This window comes from Lontra canadensis, unplaced genomic scaffold (assembly GCF_010015895.1).
Source record: "Lontra canadensis isolate GAN:19392208 unplaced genomic scaffold, GSC_riverotter_1.0 scaffold15, whole genome shotgun sequence".
Lineage (NCBI taxonomy): Eukaryota > Metazoa > Chordata > Mammalia > Carnivora > Mustelidae > Lontra > Lontra canadensis.
The window spans coordinates 16,272,643-16,294,629 of NW_022631009.1; the positions used below are offsets into that span (position 1 = coordinate 16,272,643).

At 44.4% G+C, this 21,987-nt stretch overlaps 1 protein-coding gene across 1 annotated transcript in view; it reads left to right on the forward strand.

Annotated features, from left to right (window-relative positions):
- Positions 1-3,448: 3,448 nt before the first annotated feature.
- The window catches only part of DPYS (dihydropyrimidinase), an 81,895-nt gene continuing 63,356 nt past the window's right edge, over positions 3,449-21,987 (forward strand). The window contains exons 1-3 of the mRNA XM_032858494.1: positions 3,449-3,743; positions 18,197-18,355; positions 21,644-21,823. Coding sequence (XP_032714385.1) covers positions 3,480-3,743; positions 18,197-18,355; positions 21,644-21,823 — 603 coding nt within the window. The 5' untranslated portion in view covers positions 3,449-3,479. The remainder of the gene's footprint in view (positions 3,744-18,196; positions 18,356-21,643; positions 21,824-21,987) is intronic.

Here is a 21,987-nt window from a genome sequence, read left to right on the forward strand (position 1 = left end):
AAGCAGAGCCCTTCTGCTTCAGTGGGGGGACCAGAAATAAAATAATCCTGAATCTCAAAGGCAAGTCCCGCTGGGTCTCCAAGTCACACGCCTTGACCCGAGAAGGACTGAACTCTAGGGCTCTGCAGGGCCCTCTCTGGGTGAGCTTCTGTCCCTGTTCACAAAATCACAAAACTCTAAAAGCACAGAGCGGGGGGCGCCTGGGTGGCTCGGTGGTAAAGCCTCTGCCTTCGGCTCAGGTCATGGTCCCAGGGTCCTGGGATCAAGCCCCACATTGGGCTCTCTGCTTAGCGGGGAGACTGCTTCCTCCTCTCTCTCTCTCTCTGCCTGCCTCTCTGCCTGCTTGTGATCTCTGTCTGTCGGGTAGATGGATAGAATCTTTAAAAATAAATAAATAAATAAAAGCACAGAGTGTGGGTCCTGTTAAGCTAACTCCTTGTTTTTCAGTTGAAGAAACAGAAGCCTGGAGAGTAAGGGACTCAACCAAGCTCGTCATCATCATCAGAGCCAAGATTAGACTCCTAATTCCAATTCCTCAGTTGATTTTCTTCTATTTTGACCTGTCCATGCTACCTACTTACCTCTTCGATCACTGAGCTATAACCTCATTGTCCTGCCAGGGACTTGGATCCCAGGGTGGGACAGGGAACTGGGGATTCCTGCAGACCCTGGCTGGGGCACGCTTTCTGGAGATGCCCAGTTCTGTCCTGTCCTTTCTTTGGTGTTGCCGGCACACACTCACTGCCCGTGGACAATGGCTTAAGACCACAGGGGCCTAGAGCAGGAGCGGGACAGGTTAGAAGAATAGGAAAGCAAACTCCTGGACCTCAGGTTAGCTGAGGACTTAGATACCACTGGGCCCAGTGGATTTGTTTCCCCATAAACACAAGGACTCAGTGAAGGAAGTCACTATTTTCTCCTCTACCTTGCTGCCCCTTTAAACCATAAGTCAGGGAGGGTTTCTGTGGTTAAGCATCAATCTCTGAAATCCTTTGAATGTCAGTTCGTCCTCTGAGGAGTAATTTGCTCTCAGACACACTTTGTTCTGTGAGTCAATCAACCTGACTCTTTCCCAGCAGGAGGAATGCAAAATGGCAGTCTTGCTTCCCACCAACATCCTGTCTGTCTCCCAAATCCTTGTCCACTGTAGACCTCTGAGGGAGGAGGCAGGTGAACAGGACGAAGCCAAGAGAGGCAGGGTTACTCCGAGGACATGCTCTCTCCAAGGAGAATGCTTGCCCAGGCTCCTCCTGCCCAGTGAGCTGGTGTGGGACATGGATGTCCCACCAGAAAGGGAGCTAACTCTTTCTACAAGCTAACAACGCTTCTCCTTAAACTTCCCGGCTCTCTCTTGTGTTGAGCTCAGTGAATCTCAATGAGCCATATATCCTCCTCCTTCAGTGACATTCTACAAACCTCTTTTCTGACAAAAGTTTGAGTTCATGGAAAGTTTGTTTTGGATTGTGTTGCAGGGCATTTCATGACCTCATGCATCTAAAATAAAGAAACCTTTTGAAATCACTCACCCAGACAATATCAGAAAGGACGTTGTAACCGCCCTCACATCGCATCCTATTTTCCTAGGGTAGTGTGTTATTTGAAAGACTTGTAGGAGTTTCATTACATTTATAATTATTCCTTCCACCCTTACCCAACACTCTTTTGATAATAATCTGTATTACGTTTATGGATTTCTTGTTCCTGGCTTGATGACCAAATCTGGAATTTGAAATCACTGAGGCTTTCTAATTTTTAATCATTTTGATGTGTGTGTAATCTGAGAGTTGAGGAAATTTGGCGATATCTTGCATTCCATTATTGAAAATGACATCCCTGAATTCACATGGAACTGCCTCGTCTCCAAACTCAAAGTTGTCTTCCCAGCCTCTGTCAGCTATTAAAAGTAACAGAAGACCCAAAGTAAACCCACTTCCACAAACAGGAGAAAGTCTAGAGGAGAGGACTTGAAGCATGGATAGTTTCAGAAGCTTCAAGAATGTGAGAACCCAGCCTCTCTCCATCTCTCCTTTATGTCCTCCATGTTGGCTCTGTTCACTTAAGAGCCATGTGGTCTGCATGGCTCCCAGAAGCCTCTTGTTTATAGTCTTTCAGGTTCAAGTCCAGCAAGAAGGAGCAAGCTCTCCATCTGTTCTACCTAACAGAAGATCCGCTCTCATTGGGCACAGTCAGTCAGCTTGGGACACGTGCCTATCCCTGAACCCATCACCGGTTCTATCAGACTTCATCTGCCGTCACCTCCCCAAGCCTTTGCGTACTCTGTTCCCACCACCTAGAATGCCATTCTTCTTCCAACCCGTCTTCTATTTATGTCCATGTCCTCTCTGCCCTGGTTCAAATATCACTTTGTGAATCTTTGATATCTAATTTTCTTCAAGACAAAGTACACTTTCCCTTTCCTCTAAACTCTTGATCCTCTCTCAAAGGTAGAATTTTCTATTTTATATATTTCATCATATACTGAAATGTCTATGTGTGTCACCGTCGGCTCTTGGCTCCTGAGGATAAGAATGTCATTTTTCTTTAACACTTAACCCTCTAGCTAATCACCCCTCCACTCCAATGGTCAGTTCCTACAAAGCCAGTATTTGTTAAATAAGTTTGTATGGTATTTCCCATTTTATTAAGGTACATTCACAACCATCACGTTATCTGCTCCTCAAAGAGGGTCTGAGAAGTATTATCTCAGATTTATGTATGAGAAAACTGAGGACTCAAGACGTTGAAAGATTTAACTGAAGATCTCTAAGCCAGTCAAAAAAAGAAAAAGGAAAAACCTGAGGAAAAACCCAGATCTTTAGAATTACATTACCTGCTGTTTTCCATGAAGACCTTGCTGGTCTGCACTGCAGCATTAAAACCTGGAGAAGAGTTGGTATCAAACCGCTTTAGTTTCAAATAGATTCAATGTTTTCACTCTGAGCTTTTACACTGTGTCTGCCGATGACTGATTTGTGGGATGATTTGCTCCTCATATAAAGAATATTTTTACAAGGAAATCCAGATCAAGCGGTTCTTTCTGGCGTGGGTATTATCATTGTTGCTGTAGGGGTTTCTGTGTGTGTGTGTGTGTGTGTGTGTGTGTCTGTCTGTCTGTCTGTCTGTCTTGGGACGGACACATACGTCTTCAAAGTAAGAGATAAGGTGGATTTCCTCCCCCGCAAAGCGCATTTTCTTATGAAGGAGAACAGACGTTTACACTCCAAGACTTTGGCTTCCGACCGCTCAGACCCCCGGGCTCCGGGCGCAGCACCCCAGGACGGGAGCGGTGCGGACCTGGCCTGTCTGAGCCCGCGGGCGCCAGCCCAGCCCTCCCGGGGTGGAGTCCGCCAGCGCCAGTCTATAAACCGGCGGGGGCGCGAGGCTGCGCGCTCGTCCGCGCTTCGGAGCGGGAGCGGGAGCCCAGGGTGCCGACCGTCCTCGAGGACCTTGAGGGCGCACCTACCCCGCAACCCCCCGCCATGGCGGCACCGTCGCGGCTCCTGATCCGCGGGGGGCGCGTGGTCAACGACGACCTCTCGCAGGTGGCCGACGTGCTGGTGGAGGACGGCGCGGTGCGGGCGATCGGGCGCGACCTGCTGCCCCCCGGGGGCGCTCCCGCCGGCCTGCGGGTCCTCGACGCGGCGGGCAAGCTGGTCCTGCCCGGCGGCATCGACACGCACACGCACATGCAGTTCCCCTTCATGGGCTCGCGGTCCGTGGACGACTTCTACCAGGGCACCAAGGTACCCGCGCCGCCGCGCCCGCCTCTCCGCACCGCCCAGCCCCGCGCCCGCTGCCGCCGCGCTCCCGGGGCGCCGCCTGTGCCACGTGGAGGAGCCGAGGGGCGGGAGCGAGCCCGGCCGCAGCGATCGACGGCTGGGGAGCCGGTCTTGACCCCCGCCCCCCGCGCGCGCTCTTCCAGGCGCCCCTTCTCGCGGCATCAGCCCAGCTCAGGCCGAGCCAGACAGCCTCGGCTCCTCCCTTAGGGTCATCGACAAGTTTAAGGCGACCTGGCTCCTCACCCTCATTGCTGCGCGCTCTGGGCTCCCCCGCACTCTCCTCCCCATTGTCACTATTCTGTGGAAGTCCACAAGTCTTTCATAATACCTGTAGAATCTTTTGGTTTTGTGGGCGCTCCCAGCCATTTTCTCCCCGTGTCCCTTCCCCGGCCAAAACCAAAGGAAAAACCCATTCACCCAGTGCTTACTGCCCTGACTTCCAAGTTCACAGCGTGCGCTGGATCGCGGTAAGTCTGGGCAGACTGGAAGCCCACCGTGACCACAGTCTTTGCCCCCACCCTCCAGTAGAAAAGACACAGCCGTGACCAGAATTTAGAAGAGAAATATCCCAGCATGGTCTCGGAGCACTCACACTGGCCCCAAGGCAAGCTGGCCCCATCTCTTCTTAACGGGCTTGCCCAGGGACCATCAAATAGAGATCCGATTCCCGCTGCTTGAGCCCCCGCAGCTGGGCTGATGGTGCGGGAGTGTCAGTTACCAAACCCAAGGGGGAGAGGCTTGGGTTTCTCTAGACACAAAGGCCGAGAGGCTCTGATCTATGAAAAGAACCTTAAACGTTTCTCCAGAGCTCCTGAAAACGAGATCTGGAGATGAACCCGACTGCCTTACAGCTCCATAAAGTCAAAACCCCACTCAGCGCTTTGGCTGAAGCCCGACCCACAGCCTCCTTGAGGCTTGCGTTGAGGCTTGAGGCTTGAGGAAAGAGCTCTTTCCAGAGTGAAAGTACTGCTCTCCTTAAAGCCTAAACACTTGTGTGCGAAACAGATGAGGCTACTTAGTCGTGCAGGCTTTCACAGCGGTATGGACTGTAGTTCCTTTGCCTTACTAACTTCTCTCAAATAGTTTTATTCTCTTCACACACACACCCCTCCACATTTCTCAGTCATCTATGATTGAGAAGTATGTTTAATAGAAGAATCATCTGACCCAGAGAGAGGGATCTGGGGCGGGCTGCTCACATCAAGATTTGGAAAACTTACTCCTAGTTACTAATTATTAACCTTTCCCATCAGGGCAGTGGTCAAAGTCTTTTGTAGGATGTATCATTATCTGTTGTGAAAATCGAATATGCATGTTACCCTTTTGTTAAAAAGTAAAATTTCCTAAAATTCAGTGAACTTATTTTTTACATTTTAGATAAAATTTTCAGATATAAAAGCAATACATGATCATACAAAATTGGAAAAAAATATTATCCGTAATCTCAACACCATGACAGCTGTTTTGGTGTATTGCTTTTATGCTTTCTAATATGCCTTATTTTACCTAATTGAGATTGTATTATGCATGTATGTATGATTGTGTATGTGTGTATACCTGTATATAAAATTTTGTGACCTGTTGTTTGCAGTTATAGTAGACACACTTTCTGTTATCCAGGTTCATCATTAACAAAGTACTTTGCTGATGGCGGGGCACTCCTACTGATGAAGTTCTAGAACCTAGGTGAGGTTCGGTGGGGTGAGGTTCGGAGCCAACGGCTAAGAAAGAATTCTTAAGACGTCTTTGGTGCAAGAAGGTGGTTTATTAGAGCACGGGGACAGGACCCATGGGCAGACGGAGATGCTGCCCCGGGGATGTGAGGAGTGGCTGGTTATATACACAGAAGTTGAGTAGGTGAGGACAAAGGGGTGTTCAGAAAGGCTATTGGGGTAAAGAAGACTGTCAGGATATTGAAGGCCTGATTACTATCAAGCCTAGGCCGCTTTCCCTCTAATGAGGCACTAACATAAAGACAATTGGGAGTCTCCTGGTGGAATGTTACATTCCTGCTATCAAGCGTCCATGTTAGTGAGATTTAGGTTTAAAAGAAATTTAACTTTATTTACTTTTCCTTCTGCCTCAGCCTCCTTCAGTTTTAATGGAGGGGAGGGCGACATTAGGGCTTGGGGAACTGAGTTATGTGCCTTTGGAAATTGGGCTATTGATAAGGTAACTTCTTTGTTGTAAATCTCAAGGACATTTGTAAACCGAGGGAGAATCCTGCCTTGCAGGATTGTGATCTCTGCAAGTTAACTATTTGTTTCTCACTTATGGCAGCCAGAAGTGTCTGAGGAATGTCATACATATTACCAAGGGGAGGGGGTGGAGGGGGGTGCAAGGTGCCAGCTTTTGCTTTGTCCTCAGCCAGCCTCCTGGTCCCTCATCACTATGATGCCCCCATTTGCCAGGTACAAAGCTGCTCCTTCTGGCTATCAGTTGCCAGGCCCACTAGCATCACTGCCTTTCATCATCTCCCTTTTTCTCATCCGGGTTCTAGAGATGCAGCCAGGAAGCTGGTTGGAATGTTCTAGAGGAAGAACATTTCCTTCGTTTTCTCAAGATTATCTGTGTGTGCCCCCAAGGCCCTGAAAGGTGGTTCTTAGTCTTCTATCTGTTGTTCTTTGGCTATTCAGGGATTCCTAGCATGAGATTTACAATTCTAGGCGGGTCTTTGAAGCTTATTATAGTAGTATAGTCATCAACATTTGAAAGAACTTAACCACCCCCTGATTCTCTAGGTATTTCCAGACTTAAAGGTTGTTGAACGATTAAAAAACATGTTCTTCATGAGCTTTCGGTCTTAATTAAACAATATACTCAGAGATGTTAAGGTCAAAGATTTAGGAAAGGCTAAATTCAGTTGAACATTAAACAGTACTCACAAAGACACTGAGTTACAAAAGTCTACTTCAATACTGGTTGGATCCCAGGAGATAACCTCTCCTGCACCCATAAACAGAGGAGACTCCATAAAAGGGAACTAGATGGGTAAGTACAGATAAATGTGATCATTAAAGTATTGGCCTGAGTTCTGAAAGGAGACCATTATGGAGTCACCTTGTCCTCTTTTATAGAATCTTTGCAATAATCCCCAAGGCAATGTTGGTTGAGCTTCTAGTTCATGGAAATAGAAACAAAGAAGACTTTTGTACATGCTAATGGTGCTGTAGATTACACTTGAAATGTAACATTTATTTTATCCAGCCCTCACCACTGCTAGGCACTGGACTAAACTGTTCATCTACCCACACTCTCAGGGGCCATTATCTCCTTTTGCAGTTGAGGAAACTGAAATGTAAGTCACCTGCCTAAGGTCACACACCAGTAAGTGACCAAGTGCCTCTTCAAATTCCTTACTGCCCACCATTGGTACAGCTCCTACCTATCAGGCTCTCTTCCTTTCTGAAACCATTGGGGAAACGTGTGATGTTTCGATTTGTCCCAGGGGTAGATGATGGGATGAAAATACTGGGTAAGTTGCAAAATTGAGCAGTCATCCTTAAGGAATGCAGTAGCCCTTCCCCTTCTAAAGCTAGAGGCAGTTAAGGTTATCAAAACAAACACACATCTCAGGTGTCAGCTTTGTGAGGCATTTGTACATACATTTATGGCCACATCATCTCTAAGGATACAGATATGGGTACCTTACATACAGAAAGCTTTAAAGGAAAAATGATATATGATGCTTCCAGGAGGTGGGTTCTAAGCGTTGGCTTTCTGCAAGCCCCAGGCTGATCATCTATAACATCTGACACGTAGAAAGGATAGTGTTTGTGATATTCTATTTATTGATCACCAGATTGTGATGTCGTCCAGTTTAAGAAATGAAATACACAGGTCAACCAAAGGTTAACATATTTTATAAATCTCATTTATGGCAGAGGTTGAGTTGAAGCCTGTAATTGATTTACTTAATTACAGGTAAAAGCTTTCTCTCTGATGTAACTAATAGAAATAGTGTTATGCCTTAAGGAAATCATATTTCATCTTGTTGGTCTATACTAGATGTACAGTCGTCTTCCAATAATTCAATATCCATGAGGAAAAACAATGAGATTTTTTATTCAAATGGAAATTGTGAATTAGATATAGTTGAAGGAATTATGACTTTGTTTTTGCTACATCCTGTGATAAGAGAGTAAATTACAAAAGCTCAGCTAGTTTTCAAATATATATTTATTAATATTCAGAATACATGCAGCTTGGAGTAGATGGGCTCACATTAAAAATCTGGCAGCATCCTTCTTGGGAAAACACACAGAATACTTTTTTTGTGTATAGGACAAAAAGTCTTCAAAATTATCAAGAAAGGAAATTACACTTTACTCTGGAGCTTTTTGGTAAAGTGCCATCAAGATGATTACTTATAATAGGGCAGTGGAAGGTATGTGATTAAGCATGCATTTGTGGCATATTTATAGAATTTCTTCACCTTGTAGGAGAACTGCACTTGTGAAAACTTGATCGCAAGCTAAATCCCTTTCTCTGTTCCTTGCAGGAGCTCCGGGCTGGGCTTCAGAGGCTGTGTGGGCTGACTGTGTGACCTTGGGCAAGTCACTTCTTCTCTCAGGGTTAACATTATCTTGTCTATATAATGACGCATCTGTCAGAAGAACAACTTCAATTAATGTTGGCAGTCATGGAAACAATATATACTATTCATTATCCAGACCTATAGGAAAATGCTGGAGCATTACAGTTGCTCAATATATATTAGTTTCCTTTTTTTAAAAAGGAAAATGCAGTTGCATATAAAGAAAATAATATTTAAATCATATATTTTAACATTCTTAAACATTTTAACATTTTGCTTCTTATATTTTCATGCTTTTCTTTCTGGGGGGCATATAAACATTTTCTGCTAAATTTTGCATACTCTTCAGAGATAGCCTTGTTCATCACACATTTGTCCGGGACCTTGACTATCATTGGAGAACGTGATTTCCATGGCCCCGTTGTCCTCGCCGAGGTTGAGTCTCAGAGATTTCTCTCTGGTTTTGGTGTCTCTGTGCATCAGGCTATTATTTCTGCCTGTCTGAGGATATCATAACCTGGTTGTCCCACAAGCACTTTGAACTCAGGGTTTTCCAAACCAAATTCATTCTTCCATCCTTCCTTCCTAATGTGCTACCCATTTTTTCAACCAGTTTCACAAACTGTTAATAGCTCCTCCTCCCATCTTCTCAGTGGTGGACATTTTGATGGTTTCCAAGTTTTTTGGTTGTTTTGGTTTCCAGGTTTTTTGGGGTTTTTTTGTTTGTTTTGTTTTGTTTGTTTGTATAACAATGTTGGGACAAAAATTATTGCATAGATTCTTGATAATTGACTTAGAAATCACCCCTTAGGGTGACATGATGGGACCGAAGAGTATTAGATCAGTCTTGAAAGAGTTTAATACATACATTCAGCCTCTTTTGTGCTCCCATGAGCAATACATTATAATCCTCATTTCACTGAATCCTGGCTAATTGTAGCTACTGCCTTAAAAAAAAAAATCAGCACCAATTTAATTGGAAAAACATAGAATTTCTTAATGTTTTTAAACAAGCATTTCTTCCCTTACTGGTGAAGCTGAGTTTTGAATGTTCTTGTTGTGCTAATAGTTTGCCTGTTCCAACTCTAAGAGTTTATAATTCTTCGATTTCCTCGAGGGGCTCTTTACTGATTACAGAGTTAATCTTTGCACTCATCAGAGGAAGAAAAAAAAAAAAACCTCCAAGGTTAATTTGAAACAACTTGATATTAAGTAGGGTCCTACTGAGGATGTCGTCTGCTAGGAATTCTCTCACTGAACTTTACAAAATCTGGGGCGTCTTCTTTCAGTTTTCATACTTGAGTTCTCTGTGTTTTTCGGTTCCACTGCTTGTTCCCTCCCTCATTTGCCTGGGCCAGGTGTTTTTAATGTCCAAAAAAGGTGGTGTAGAAATCAAGGTTTTCATGATGCTACTCTTGGGAGGAAAAAGGTTTTCCTATAGCCTCTTAGGTTTGGTTACTGAGGCATGCAAATTAACATACAAAAGACAGATTAACAAGAGAAAAGACAGGTCTTTAAATTTCACACACCTGTGAGTTCACAGAAAAATGTGACTCAAGGGACAATTAAAATTTGAGGTTTATATGCCACCCTAATGGGGGAGAGGAAGGGGGAGAAGGGCATGTATGGGAAAATAAATGACTTCTTCTTTTTTTTTTTTTTTAAGATTTTTATTTATTTATTTGACAGACAGAGATCACAAGTAGGCAGAGGCAGGCAGAGAGAGAGGAAGGGAAGCAGACTCCCTGCTGAGCAGAGAGCCCCATGTGGGGCTCGATCCCAGGAGCCTGGGATCATGACCTGAGCTGAAGGCAGAGGCTTTAACACACTGAGCCACCCAGGCGCCCCAATAAATGACTTCTTAATAAGAGAAGCAGGGGAGTAGAAAGGGCACTTATGGGAAAACAAATGACTTTTAGGAAAGATCCATGAGCTCCTAAGAGAATAGGTGGGAGACATGGGAGTTTGTGACAAGGTCTGTTGAGGCATGGTACAGGTTTCTAGTCTCAGGTGTTAAGAGCCATGGTGGTGAAACTTCCAGAAGGGGATTTATTACAGTTGAATTATTTGGGGAGGCTTTGCTTTTAGGCAGATAAGGAAGTTCACACACACACACACACACACACACACACACACACACACACATGCGTGGCTATTCTTAAATACCTTCAGCTCAAAAAGATTTTTATGCCACAGTGGCATACTCTGGACCTTGTCACTGCCATCTAATATGGAATGATCCTAAACTAAGTATTGTTCAAGTTGATGGTTGGGTGATATTATTTCAGTCAACAAATATTTCTTGGTAACCCACTAAGTGGTAGCCATTGTGATTGGGCTCTTACAGTTGAAAAACTTTGTTTCAAAACTTTGTTTCAAAACTCAAACAAAACTTTGTTTGGTGGTCTTTGTTCCCAATGGCAGACAGGCTAGAGACACATGGGGCTCTAATTTATGTTGGCTTTAATAATAAAGTATATACAGTAGACTTTTGGACTTGTGGACTAATTTAGATGACTGTGACTATTTTTGAGTGAAAACTTAAGGTCTGGCATTTTCCCTTTGGCAAGGTCCCCCGTCCTAATGGCTTGCTGCATCTCAGGCTGTTTCTGAGCACGTTATGTGGGTGATAAGTTAGCAACTACTGAGAGTCTAATGCTCACTTCCACTTTGTGCTTTTCCTATCACATGTCAAGTAACAAACTGAGGGAGGGCTCTTCAAGTCTTCAGTTATGTTTTGTTGCATCCAGTAGAGAAGTTGTTTTCATGGTGGTCATGAGTTCCCAAATTCTAGGGATCTGTTCACATGTAAAAACAAAGACCTTAAAAGTTGTTTAAAGTAAAACAAACTGCAATCTGAAAAAAAAAATCATTTGAGACAAATATGGATTCCAATCTGTTGTATTACCAATCCTGGCTAACGCTGATTAGGTAATAGGCTTTGGACAAAACTGACTACTTGGTTTTCCTATACTCTTAGAGTATACATTACATGTTAACCTTTTCCTAGAAGGAACCAGGAAATTACATGGTCAGGGTTAGCAATATTTTGAAGAAATGACATGTTACATTAACATGCAAGTTACTCTGCTTTCTTATTTTCTGTTGGAAAAGTGAACCATCAGAATCACTCCACCTTATAGCTATTGGGGGAAATTAATTGATCCCTCCCTTTCTTTCTCCCGTTAAAGAACAAAAATTCAGTTGAGTAAACTTGAAGATCTTGTTATCTTTATTAAGTGATTCTGAAACCAGGCAACATCCCTTCTGGCAAGTAGAAAGAAGCTCCAAGGAGTTTACAAAACGGACGGTTTTTATAAGAAGGAGAGCGGGGCAGGAAAGTCACTGGCAAAAGAGAAGAAAGGATTGTTCCATGAATGGTCAGTTTTCCCGAGGGGGAGAGACATGGGGTCTTATCATGCAGATGATCTCATCTTACTTTGGGGGATGGAGAGGGCCCATGTGACGGATTACCTCATTGGTGCCAACCAGAAAATTTCTGACTACATTTCTGAGGGAGGTTGAAATGACAGTTTGATTAGGTATTAAGCCCTGTTTCGATGACTTGGCCTAGCATAAGTGATTCCATCTTGGGACTGTGATTTTTTTTTTTTTTAACATTCCCTTAAACATTTAAAGAACCTTTATGTACCAGGCACTGTAGTGGGCACAAGACAGACAGAGATGAAACTATATCCATCCAATCAGGATCTCTGAGAGATAGGATAAATTTCCCTAGACGATGCTGGTGTGCAGCCAAGGTTAAGGTCACTGGACCCATGTAGAAGAGAGACTGGGGAGGGAAGAACAGAAGTAAGCTCCTTCTTATCTCTCTAAGTGAGGTAGAAAGGAGCTCAGAGCTCTCCAAGGAGAGGTAGGGACGATGTCACTGGAGTGGGGTGAATGGGTTGGGAGGGAGGTGACTTAAGAGCAATTGGAAGGGTCAGCTGAAGTTTAGCCTTATGGGATGTGTAATAATTGTCTCTTCTCCATCCTAAGAGCAAAGGGCAGTGGCAAGCATGGCCGGGGACAAGGTGACAGTGAAGAAGCTACTGCCTTAGTCCAGTTGGGGGACGTAGATAGTGCTGGGCAGCAGAGGTGAAAACACAGGAAGGAGAGAGATTCATGGAATATGTAGAAGGCAGCCCACGGGGGTTGGGGAAGAGCTGGGCTTCCCAGTGGGTTGGATCTGGGGATGTCGAGAAAAGAGAGAAATGTCAAGGATGACTCCTCAGTCTGGTTTGAAAAGTTGGATGGACGATGGTGTGGCTAATATGTCAGAGTCAAGGTGGGGGAGGGCACAAGGAGACAGGCAAATGCAGGCACCATCTTTTACAAAGCCGAATGTGCTTCCAGAGTTGAAACATAAACTGAGATCATGAAGTTTGTTTTCATAAGTCTTAGCAACTATGAGAAAGCTGAGAATTCAGTCCAGAGGTTCTCCCTAAGGCTCAAATATCCTCTTGGATTTCTTTCTGCTTCACTTGGGTTCACTGATCAGGTCCTATGATTGATTATAATGAGACCAAGTCACTTGTTTAAGGATGAGCTTAGAAATGAAAATTTGGTGACCCCATCAAAAGGAGGACGATGCTTGAGCTGCTTTCCATAATGATTTACAACCTAATACATTCTTAAGTAGAATCTTGTGTTATATAATATTGTGACCCTGCTGTTGGTTGTTTATCTCAATTTATGTTCTATCCCATTTGCACCTGATAACAGCACTTGCTCTCCTCCCCCCAAAAGAAGGCTTTAGATAAATTGGAAGGTTTTTCAAGGGAGAGCAGCCAAAGTAATTAGGAGCTGAAAGAATTGATTTATGAGCCAAGATTAGATAAGGTAAATACATTTTATTTGGCTATCTGACAAATAAAAGTGGAATGAAGTCAATCAGCAGTAAAAAACAAAGGAAACAATTCAGGTTCACCCAGAAATATGAGAGAAATTCTCACCCTTTACTGGTTCTCCCTCCCCTACCTAACTCTCCTCATTCCTCAAGTGTTAGGTAAACTCTGAAGATCGTTTGTGAAGTGAACCCAAAAGGGTCTGATGATAAAAAAACAGTTAAACAGATCCTGAAACTACCTGAGGTGGGCTAGGGAGGTGATGTTCTGACCAGTCAGTCTGCTGAATAAGGGAGATCTTCTAGGGCCCATCAGGGCATGGACATGAAGAAGCCCTAATACAGGGCCCTTCCTTATGAATCTTCTAGGGCCACATTATTCCAGTAGTGACTGTCAGTGATGAACATCAACTGAGCCGTATGAGACTGTGTTTTGTTTGTGACTTTCCAGTTGACAGTCCGGTGGGATTTGTTTTGTTTTGGAAGGCATTTGATTTCCTGAGTGCCGCATTTACTTTATCGACCTCTGCATTTCTCAGAGGAGTGATTCACCCCTGACCTGGGGCAACTGGCTGGAAATGAGATCCCAGACATGGCAGAGGGGCAGAGGGTTGAGGCCCAGAGTAGGCTGAAAGTAAGATTTAGCCCTCAGAGCTGCACACTCCTCCATGTAACATGGGGGTCATTTGACATCTCTGAGCCTCAACATCTTCAGCTGTGAAGTAAAAACCATCCCTACCTCACCAGACTGCAGCAAGGCTTGGTTAAATGATCTAATGGGTAGAGCATGCTTAATCCAGGCCTGGGCACTTACAGGCTCTTCTTTGAAGAGGTCAGTACCTCCTGGGAGGAACACGTCTCCTATCACTGTCTTTGGGATTACAGATCGCCGCTCTGGCATGTGGCACCCCAGATCCCATAGAAAGAAGGGGACATCTTAGGTCTTGAAATAATATCCGGGGATTTGAGATAACTTTGAGGAGTGAATGGACCCTGGGTAACCAGAGGGACCAGGAGATGAAGGGGAGGAAGGAGGCTCAGAGGAGGCTGGGGTGCAGACCGTGGCTGGCAGCTGGTCCCTGGTGGTGAGTAGCTCATGCCCCCCCCTGGCTTGTTTTCCGTGCATCTGCCCACACCCTCTCCCATTCAGTAGAGCTTCTGTGTTCCCGTGTTGAGCAGAGGAGAGGGAGGAAGGGCGTGGAGGAGAAACAGGACAAAAAGAAACAAAGGAGAGGTGAGTGGCAGTTCTCCTGTCCCTTTCCTGCTCCCAGGGAATTAGGGAGGCGGAGCAGGTGCGATAAATCCTGATTTGGGAGCTTGCAAATTGTAGCCCTAGGAATTTTGATCTGCTATCGTTTTAGAATATGGCCCTTTGACTATTACATCTGCAGTCTGGCGAGAAGACCAGCAGCACTCCGTACCCTCAGGACCCCTCTGGCATCCTCTCCAAGGTGACTGCCCTAACCTTCTCCTGCCCTTCATGGCTTTTCAGTGTCAGGTCTGTGTTTGTCTCTGTGCACAGACACAGCAGATGTGTGCCCAGGCACCGCACACGCAGGGTGTTCCATACCACACTCCTGCTGCCTCTCCATGCCAGAGCTGCTGCCTCCTCTGTCCCCTCTTCTGCCACGGTCAGTCATCACAGTTAGAATTTGTTCATAGAGTCCTGTCGCCCAGGCGGATGGCACAGCCTTCTTCTTGTTGGAACCAATGCTTTGAATCAACCCTAGTCTAGGTCTGAGTTCTGCCCTTTCCCACCTTCTGCCAAGCTGCTGGCTTTTCCTCATGGGCCCTTCCTCAAAGTGACCCTGTGCTGTTGGCTGTTCCTCAGAGCACAGGGCTCTGGAACCTGATGACCTGGTTCCGGTCCCGCTTTGGTCAAGTTATGTAAGATTGCTCTGCTGGGTCTCCTCAGCTCCCAAATGGGGCTAATCATATTCCCTACTGCAGATCTGATGAGAAGAGTCCAAAAGTTAGAGCATCTGGAACATCAGAATTGTTCTCGGCACATAGTAAGTGCTCATTGCACGTTTGATAGCATTACGCTGTTGGCCACTTGGCGTGTGTGTCCATATGCTAATTTAAATCTACACTTAGTCTGGTCTGGTATTCTTCACTCCTCTGAATTCCCGGTGGTCTTTCCCAGGGACCTCATCTAAGAAGCTTAGCAATTTTTACTTCCCCTTGGCAATTTCTATACTGCCAGTTCTTGTAGGAGTATACTTGCCACCCGTTACTACAAACTGATGATTTTACTGTAATGATTCATTCATATTTCCATCTCCACCTCCAGACTACAGACCCATGCGGAGAACTTTTGTCTGATTATCTGTGGCCCTTCCCACCCCCTCTCACTCCACGTCGTGGCTTACATGTGGTAGACCATTTTTTTTTTTATTGGTAACAGTTTCATGAAGATATAATTCATATATAACACAATTCAGCCATTTAAGCTATATCTTAAGAGTGGTTTTTGGTATATGCCTAGAATTGGGCAACCATCACCACAATCAGTGTTAGAACATTTTATCCAAAAAGAAAGTAGGTTCGCCATTAGCTGTCATCTCAACTCAACCCTTCCAGCCCAAGGCCACCACTGCCCTACTTACAGTCTCTGTGGATTTGCTGCTTCTGGAGGTTTCATACAAATGGAATCAGCATGTGATCCTCTGTGACTGGCTTCTTGCACTCAGTGTAACATGTTCAAGTTCCATCCAGAGCCCATGCCAGTGTTTCCTTCTTAGGGCTGAATAAGATTCCGTAGCGTTCCTCTACCTCATTTTGTTATCCAGGCGACAGTTCATGGGCATTTGAGTTGTTTCTACTTTCGGACTATAATGAATAATGCTGCTCTGAATATTGGTGTACAGGTTTCTGTGTGGATATGTTTTCATTTGTCTGGGTTACATGCCTAGGATTGGACCTCCTGGCTCAGATAACTGAGGTTGGATAACTCCTTGTTTTAACTCTCTGAAAAACTGCTTTCCAAAGTGGTTGTGCCATCTTTTTTTATTTCCATTAGCAGTGTATCTGGCTTGCCCACCTCCTGAATGTGGAAGACTTTTAATATGGAATGAATGGAAAGAATAGTTCTTTCAGCTTGATTTTGTAGCTCAGTAGACACTGAAAACGTACTTTCTTCTAACGCTTTAATTAACAGCATGTGCTATTAGAAAAATGCCCTTCGTCCTCAAGGGATGTCTGTGATGTACTGGGTAGACACTTTAAGAAGGAAGAAGGCAAGAAGATTAATCTGCATTTAAATAAAAATGCAGAGCCTGAGGATTTTTTTTTTCCTAGTATTGTCTTTACTGTAGTGAACCAATATGGATTTCTTAAGAAACATAAAAAGGTATTGTTTGCCAGGAATAAGGCAATGTTATCTAGAGGTAGAGACAAAGCATGTGATCCTATATAAAGAAATTTTTGAGAGCAAAAAGAACTGGAGTGGGGCCAAGTGACTTAGAAAAAATAAAAATCTATTGAAGTAAGCAAGAATAGAGCTAGTAAACCAGGTGGGACATGGGATGTCTCCGTGTATCTGGACAGCTTCGCAGGGAGGGTGATGGGTGTACAGGCAGAGGGACCTAGGAGAGGGGCTGGTGGCTTCCCAGCTGATAAGCACGGACTCTGAGCTTCCAGCCCTGGAGTCAGTCAGCCTCCTTGGTCAGTGCCCAGCATGAGCATCCCTTTCTGCTCTGTTTTTCCATCTCCACCTCCAGACTACAGACCCTTGTTTGGCCACAACAGTTAAAAGCACATTAATACCTTGTGATTTTAGTTTAAGTAAAATCAATTTCAGTAATTCATCAAGGACACTTAATTAAGAACTTACTTAGCTTACTTTTAAAATTAATCGTAAGTTAACATATACGATAATATACCAAGGAAAATATAAGTTGAACCAGATCACATGGGGCCCTGTAGACCGTGTTAAGAAGACTCAACTTCATTCCAGGGGCAGTATGAAGCATTCAGTTTTAACCTTTGGAGTCAAGTGGTCACATTTGTGCTTTGGAATGTGCTTCTACTTGCCTCAAGGAATTCGTATTGGACGGAGTGGAAGCAAAACTTGAGATACAAAGATCATGGAGAAGAATGATAAGAGGTTGAAGGAAGACCAGAGCAGTGGGGACGGATTAGAGGGACCAGTTGGGAGTTAAGGAAAGACAAAGGTCACCAGTTGACTGTGGGGAATGAAGGTGACGCAGGCACTGTGTGAGTCTCCCGGGATTCTGCGTGGAGCATGGGGCCACTAGAGATGCAATTCACTAAGACCGATACTTATGAAAAGAGACTTCACAATAACAAATATAATTTTCTAGAGAAGAAGAAGTTTTCTGTCTTCTCCATTTTTTTTAAAGATTTTATTTATTTATTTGACAGATCACAAGTAGGTAAAGAGGCAGGCAGAGAGAGAGAGAGAGAGAGAGGAGGAGGAAGCAGGCTTTCTGCTGAGTAGAGAGCCCGATGTGGGGCTCGATCCCAGGACCCTGAGATCATGAGCTGAGCCGAAGGCAGAGACTTTAACCCACTGAGCCAACCAGGTGCCCCTTCTCCATTTTTTCATCTCAGTTTTACCTTGCAGTCCAAGTGCATTGTTTGGACCAAAGCCATTTCCTTTTCATCAGGCATGTCATTTTTCAAAGCAATTCCAACAATTTCAGTACTTCCAAATTTAATTTATGGAAAGTCTGTTTATGTCCTTCTGGGTCTTTTATTTGTTCATTTTTAAAGATTCACTTACTTATTTGTGAGAGAGAGGGAGAGAATGAATGAATGCAGAAGCCGGGGTGGGGATGAGGCTCGATCCCAGGACCCTGAGATCGTGACCTGAGCCGAAGGCAGACGCTTAACCAACTGAACCACCCAGGTACCCCATGTCCCTCTGAGTCTTCTAAACAGGCAGCATCTGTGCAATATCCTGGACCCTTCAAGCTTTCCCTGGGGCTTGCAAATGCGTAGCGATCAAGGAGATAAATGACTCAGCTAGAAAATTGACACTAACCTGTTGAAACCCTCTTGTGATTCCAGGCTGCCCTGGCAGGAGGCACCACCATGATCATTGATTTCGCCATTCCTCAGAAGGGTGCTTCCCTCCTCCAGGCCTTTGAGACCTGGCGGAGCTGGGCTGACCCCAAAGTGTGCTGCGACTACAGCCTTCACGTGGCGGTGACATGGTGGAGTGACCAGGTGAACCACAGCGTGATGGCGGTGGGGGGGCTGAGGGGGAGGCGGCCCTGGGCGGGGGGAGCAGGGACAACACTTCTTCCTTTTAGTTCCCTAGTCCTTGCTCTGTGCCAGATCAAGAAACTGGTCATGTCAAAACATAAGGAATTGATGATATCAGTTGCTTCCTGGGTGACTGGAAGTCAGAATTAGAGGGACGACTTTTCCTTGCATATTCTTTTTGTACCTTTTGAATTTGGATCCTGTGAAGTATTATCAACTTGAAAAACTAAAAAAAAAAAAAAAAATTTAAAGCATATAAAGATGATAGGCTACATCCTTTATACTCATTCACAATAGCCTTTCCTCATCGGTAATCCATGAATTGTAAAATCTTTAGCTGTAATTTTTAAAAGTACTGAACTTCTCAATTTTTAACACCTCCAGGCTCTTTTAAACAGTATTTTTCCACAGAGTAGAACTTTTATTAGAAATGTTTAATATCTGGAGAAAGAACAAAGAAGGGACAGGCCAGTCATGTTTTGAAGGCTAACTCCCAGCTGTGTGCTAACCTGATGCCCTTCCTGCTCTGTTCTCTAATATGAACACGGGATCGGATGGTTTCATGGCAGAGCTGAAACCAGTCCTCCGTATCTGCTAACCATTTAGGCTGTGGCAGAAAGGACAACAGAATTCAGATAGAAAAGATAGTTTTGAGAGATGTTAAAATACATTTATTTCTGCTTATAAAAAAACATGCATGCGTTCTTTGGAAGAAATTTTTACTTGAATTTCGACTCCCAGCATGTGTTTCCATGTTGGACTTAATTCAGAAATCCTTTGACCAGAAAGGGTTCACAAGGGTGACTTTATTTGAAGTTACCATGTAACTTATGTTGGCACTTACCCCCAGAAGTTGGACTTCAGGCACCAAATTAACGTAAAACAAGTAATTAATCTTTAACTGATAGTTTCTCAAACATAATAGCAAGGTTTACAGTCCATGGCAAAAGTTACTTTTTCTCCCAAAACACCATTGTAAGTGATGCATCTAATCTCTTTTCTGCTTTTAGGGTCTTCTTGCTTTCCCCCTTTCTCCCTGCCTTCCTCCTTCCCTCCTTCTCGCCTTCCTCCCACTCTTATTTTATAACATAGAGCAAAGTTGAAGATGTTGCCTTTTCCAGTGTTTCTCACACTTCAATACGCAAATGGTTACCTGGTGAAATTGGTAAAACACGGATTATGTTCCGTTAATATATCTGTTTGCCAGGGCTGTTGTACGGACTGAGAGGCTTAAACAACAGAAACCTAGTGTCTCGCCCTTCCTGGAGACTCAAAGTTTGAGATCAGGATATTGGAAGGGTTGCTTGCTTCTGGGGCCTGTGAGGGAGAGTCCCGTGCAGGCCTCTGCCCGGCTTCTCGTGGTTGGCAGGTAATCTTGGATGTTCTGTGATTTGTAGAAGCACCTCCCCAGCCCCTACCCTTGTCTTCACCTGGCCTTCTCCTGTGTGCCTGTCTGTGTCCAGCGTCCCCTTTTTATGTGATTGGGGTCCCCCTCACAACCTCCTCATCACCGATGTGAACTGCGACGCCTCCCTTTCCAAATAAGGTCCCATTTTGAGGCACTAGGGGTTAGGTCTTCAACATATGAACCTTAGGGGGTGCACAAGTCAATCCATAGCAGCAGGGCTGGGGCAGGGCCTGAGAATCTGCATTTCCAGCCAACTCCCAGGCGATGCCCATGTTGCTGGTTCAGGTACCACACTTTTAGAGTGGCAAGGCCTAAGCCACAGCACCTGCATGTGCTAACAGTGTTTAAGGCTTTTTTTTTTTTTTTTTTTTTTTTTTTTTACTATAAAAATAACAGACTCATGGTAGAAACTTGAAATTATAGAAAAGTTAAAAAAAAAAAAAGCCACCAAAAAACCCACAACACAATATATCGTGTTGTTTCGGGTGGCCATTCTGCAGCCAGCATTGTTCTCAAACTTGGCCGTGGACTAGCTCTGCAAAGCCCCTGCTCTCATGGGGCTGAAATTCTAGTGGGGGAAGCCCTGAAAAAGTAGATATGCAGTATACCAGGTGATAAAGCACGATAGAGAAAAGTAAGAGGAATAGGAGGGGGGTAAATAATGCCAGAAGGGAGTACTCTGATAGAACAGAATCATCTGCCAGGGCGCCTGGGTGGCTCAGTGGGTTAAGCCTCTGCCTTCGGCTCAGGTCATGATCTCAGGGTCCTGGGATTGAGCTCCTCCTGGGGCTCTCTGCTCAGCAGGGAACCTGCTTCCCCCTCTCTCTGCCTCTCTGCCTATACTTGTGATCTCTCTCTGTGTCAAATAAATAAATAAAATCTTTAAAAAAGAAAAAAATCATCTACTAACATCACTGATTCATTAGAAAAAGATTGCATTGTTTTATTTTGCACTTCTCAATCAGCAGAAAGGTTAACATTTTTTTCATGTTTATTCATCATTTGTGTTTCCTGTTTGAACTGCTGGTAGTGTTTTTCACCTGGAACGTTCAAGACTTTTTCTTAGTAAATTGACAGACAACAACTAAGAGCAATCGTCCTATGCCTAGAACACGTGTTGAATGTGTGTGTGTGTGTGTGTGTGTATGAACATATAGAAATTCAAACAACTTTCTTTGGTCAAATCTACCAATTTTTTCTTTGAAGTTTTAAGTTTTCATTGAGACTTGAATTGGACCTGTAAAGGTAGTGACTTGACCTTGTTTGGCTCTTACCTTGGGCACACCTGAAGGCTCCTGAGGATTCCAACCCCTTCAGAGTCTCTCACCTGCCTCGAGCTGCGGGCCGCTCAGTGGCGCCCTTCCCTCCTCCGACATAACACCCATCCTGGGGCTTTCAGATCTGAGCCCAAAGCCCTACCTTGCTTTAGCTTTGAGTCCTCCTAAGTCCTCCTAGAGACTTGATTGCTCCTGTGGCTGCCAAGTGACATTGTTTTCATTTTCTAAAATAATTTCTTCCCATCAGGAGCTAGATGCCAAGAACTCTATGTCCAAATGAAGAAATGTAGTACTTTGGGGGGAAACTGAACTTTTTCATGATTTAAGATTATCTTACCAACAACACCAGGTGAATTGAGGTCTAGCCTGGGGGCAGGATCAGGGCTTTAACTGCATTTTTTTTTTTTTTTTTAGGATTTTAACTCTTGTCCTTATTTTACTTAATTCTCTTCTGAATGCAACATTTTGAAGGTTGAAGAGAATACTGACATTGTTTTGTAAATTAAAGCATGGCATTGTGTGTGTGTGTGTGTGTGTGTGTGTGTGTCTGTCATTCCCTTTTAGGTAAAAGAAGAAATGAAAATCCTTGCCCAAGACAAAGGTGTGAACTCCTTCAAGATGTTTATGGCCTATAAAGACCTGTACATGGTGAGGGATGAGGAGCTGTACGCTGCCTTCTCTCAGTGCAAGGAAATCGGAGCGATTGCTCAGGTCCACGCAGAAAATGGAGACCTGATTGCAGAGGTGAGCATTTGCCCCCCAGAACTTCACCATGAATGAAAGGGCTGTAGCTTGAGCTAAAGACAATGGGGCCCAAGTAGGTGAACTCATTCCATGCCCTGGGAGAATGGACATATTCAGGTGGTATAGACATTGGAGTGAAGATTTTCCTTTATCAAACCAGCTAT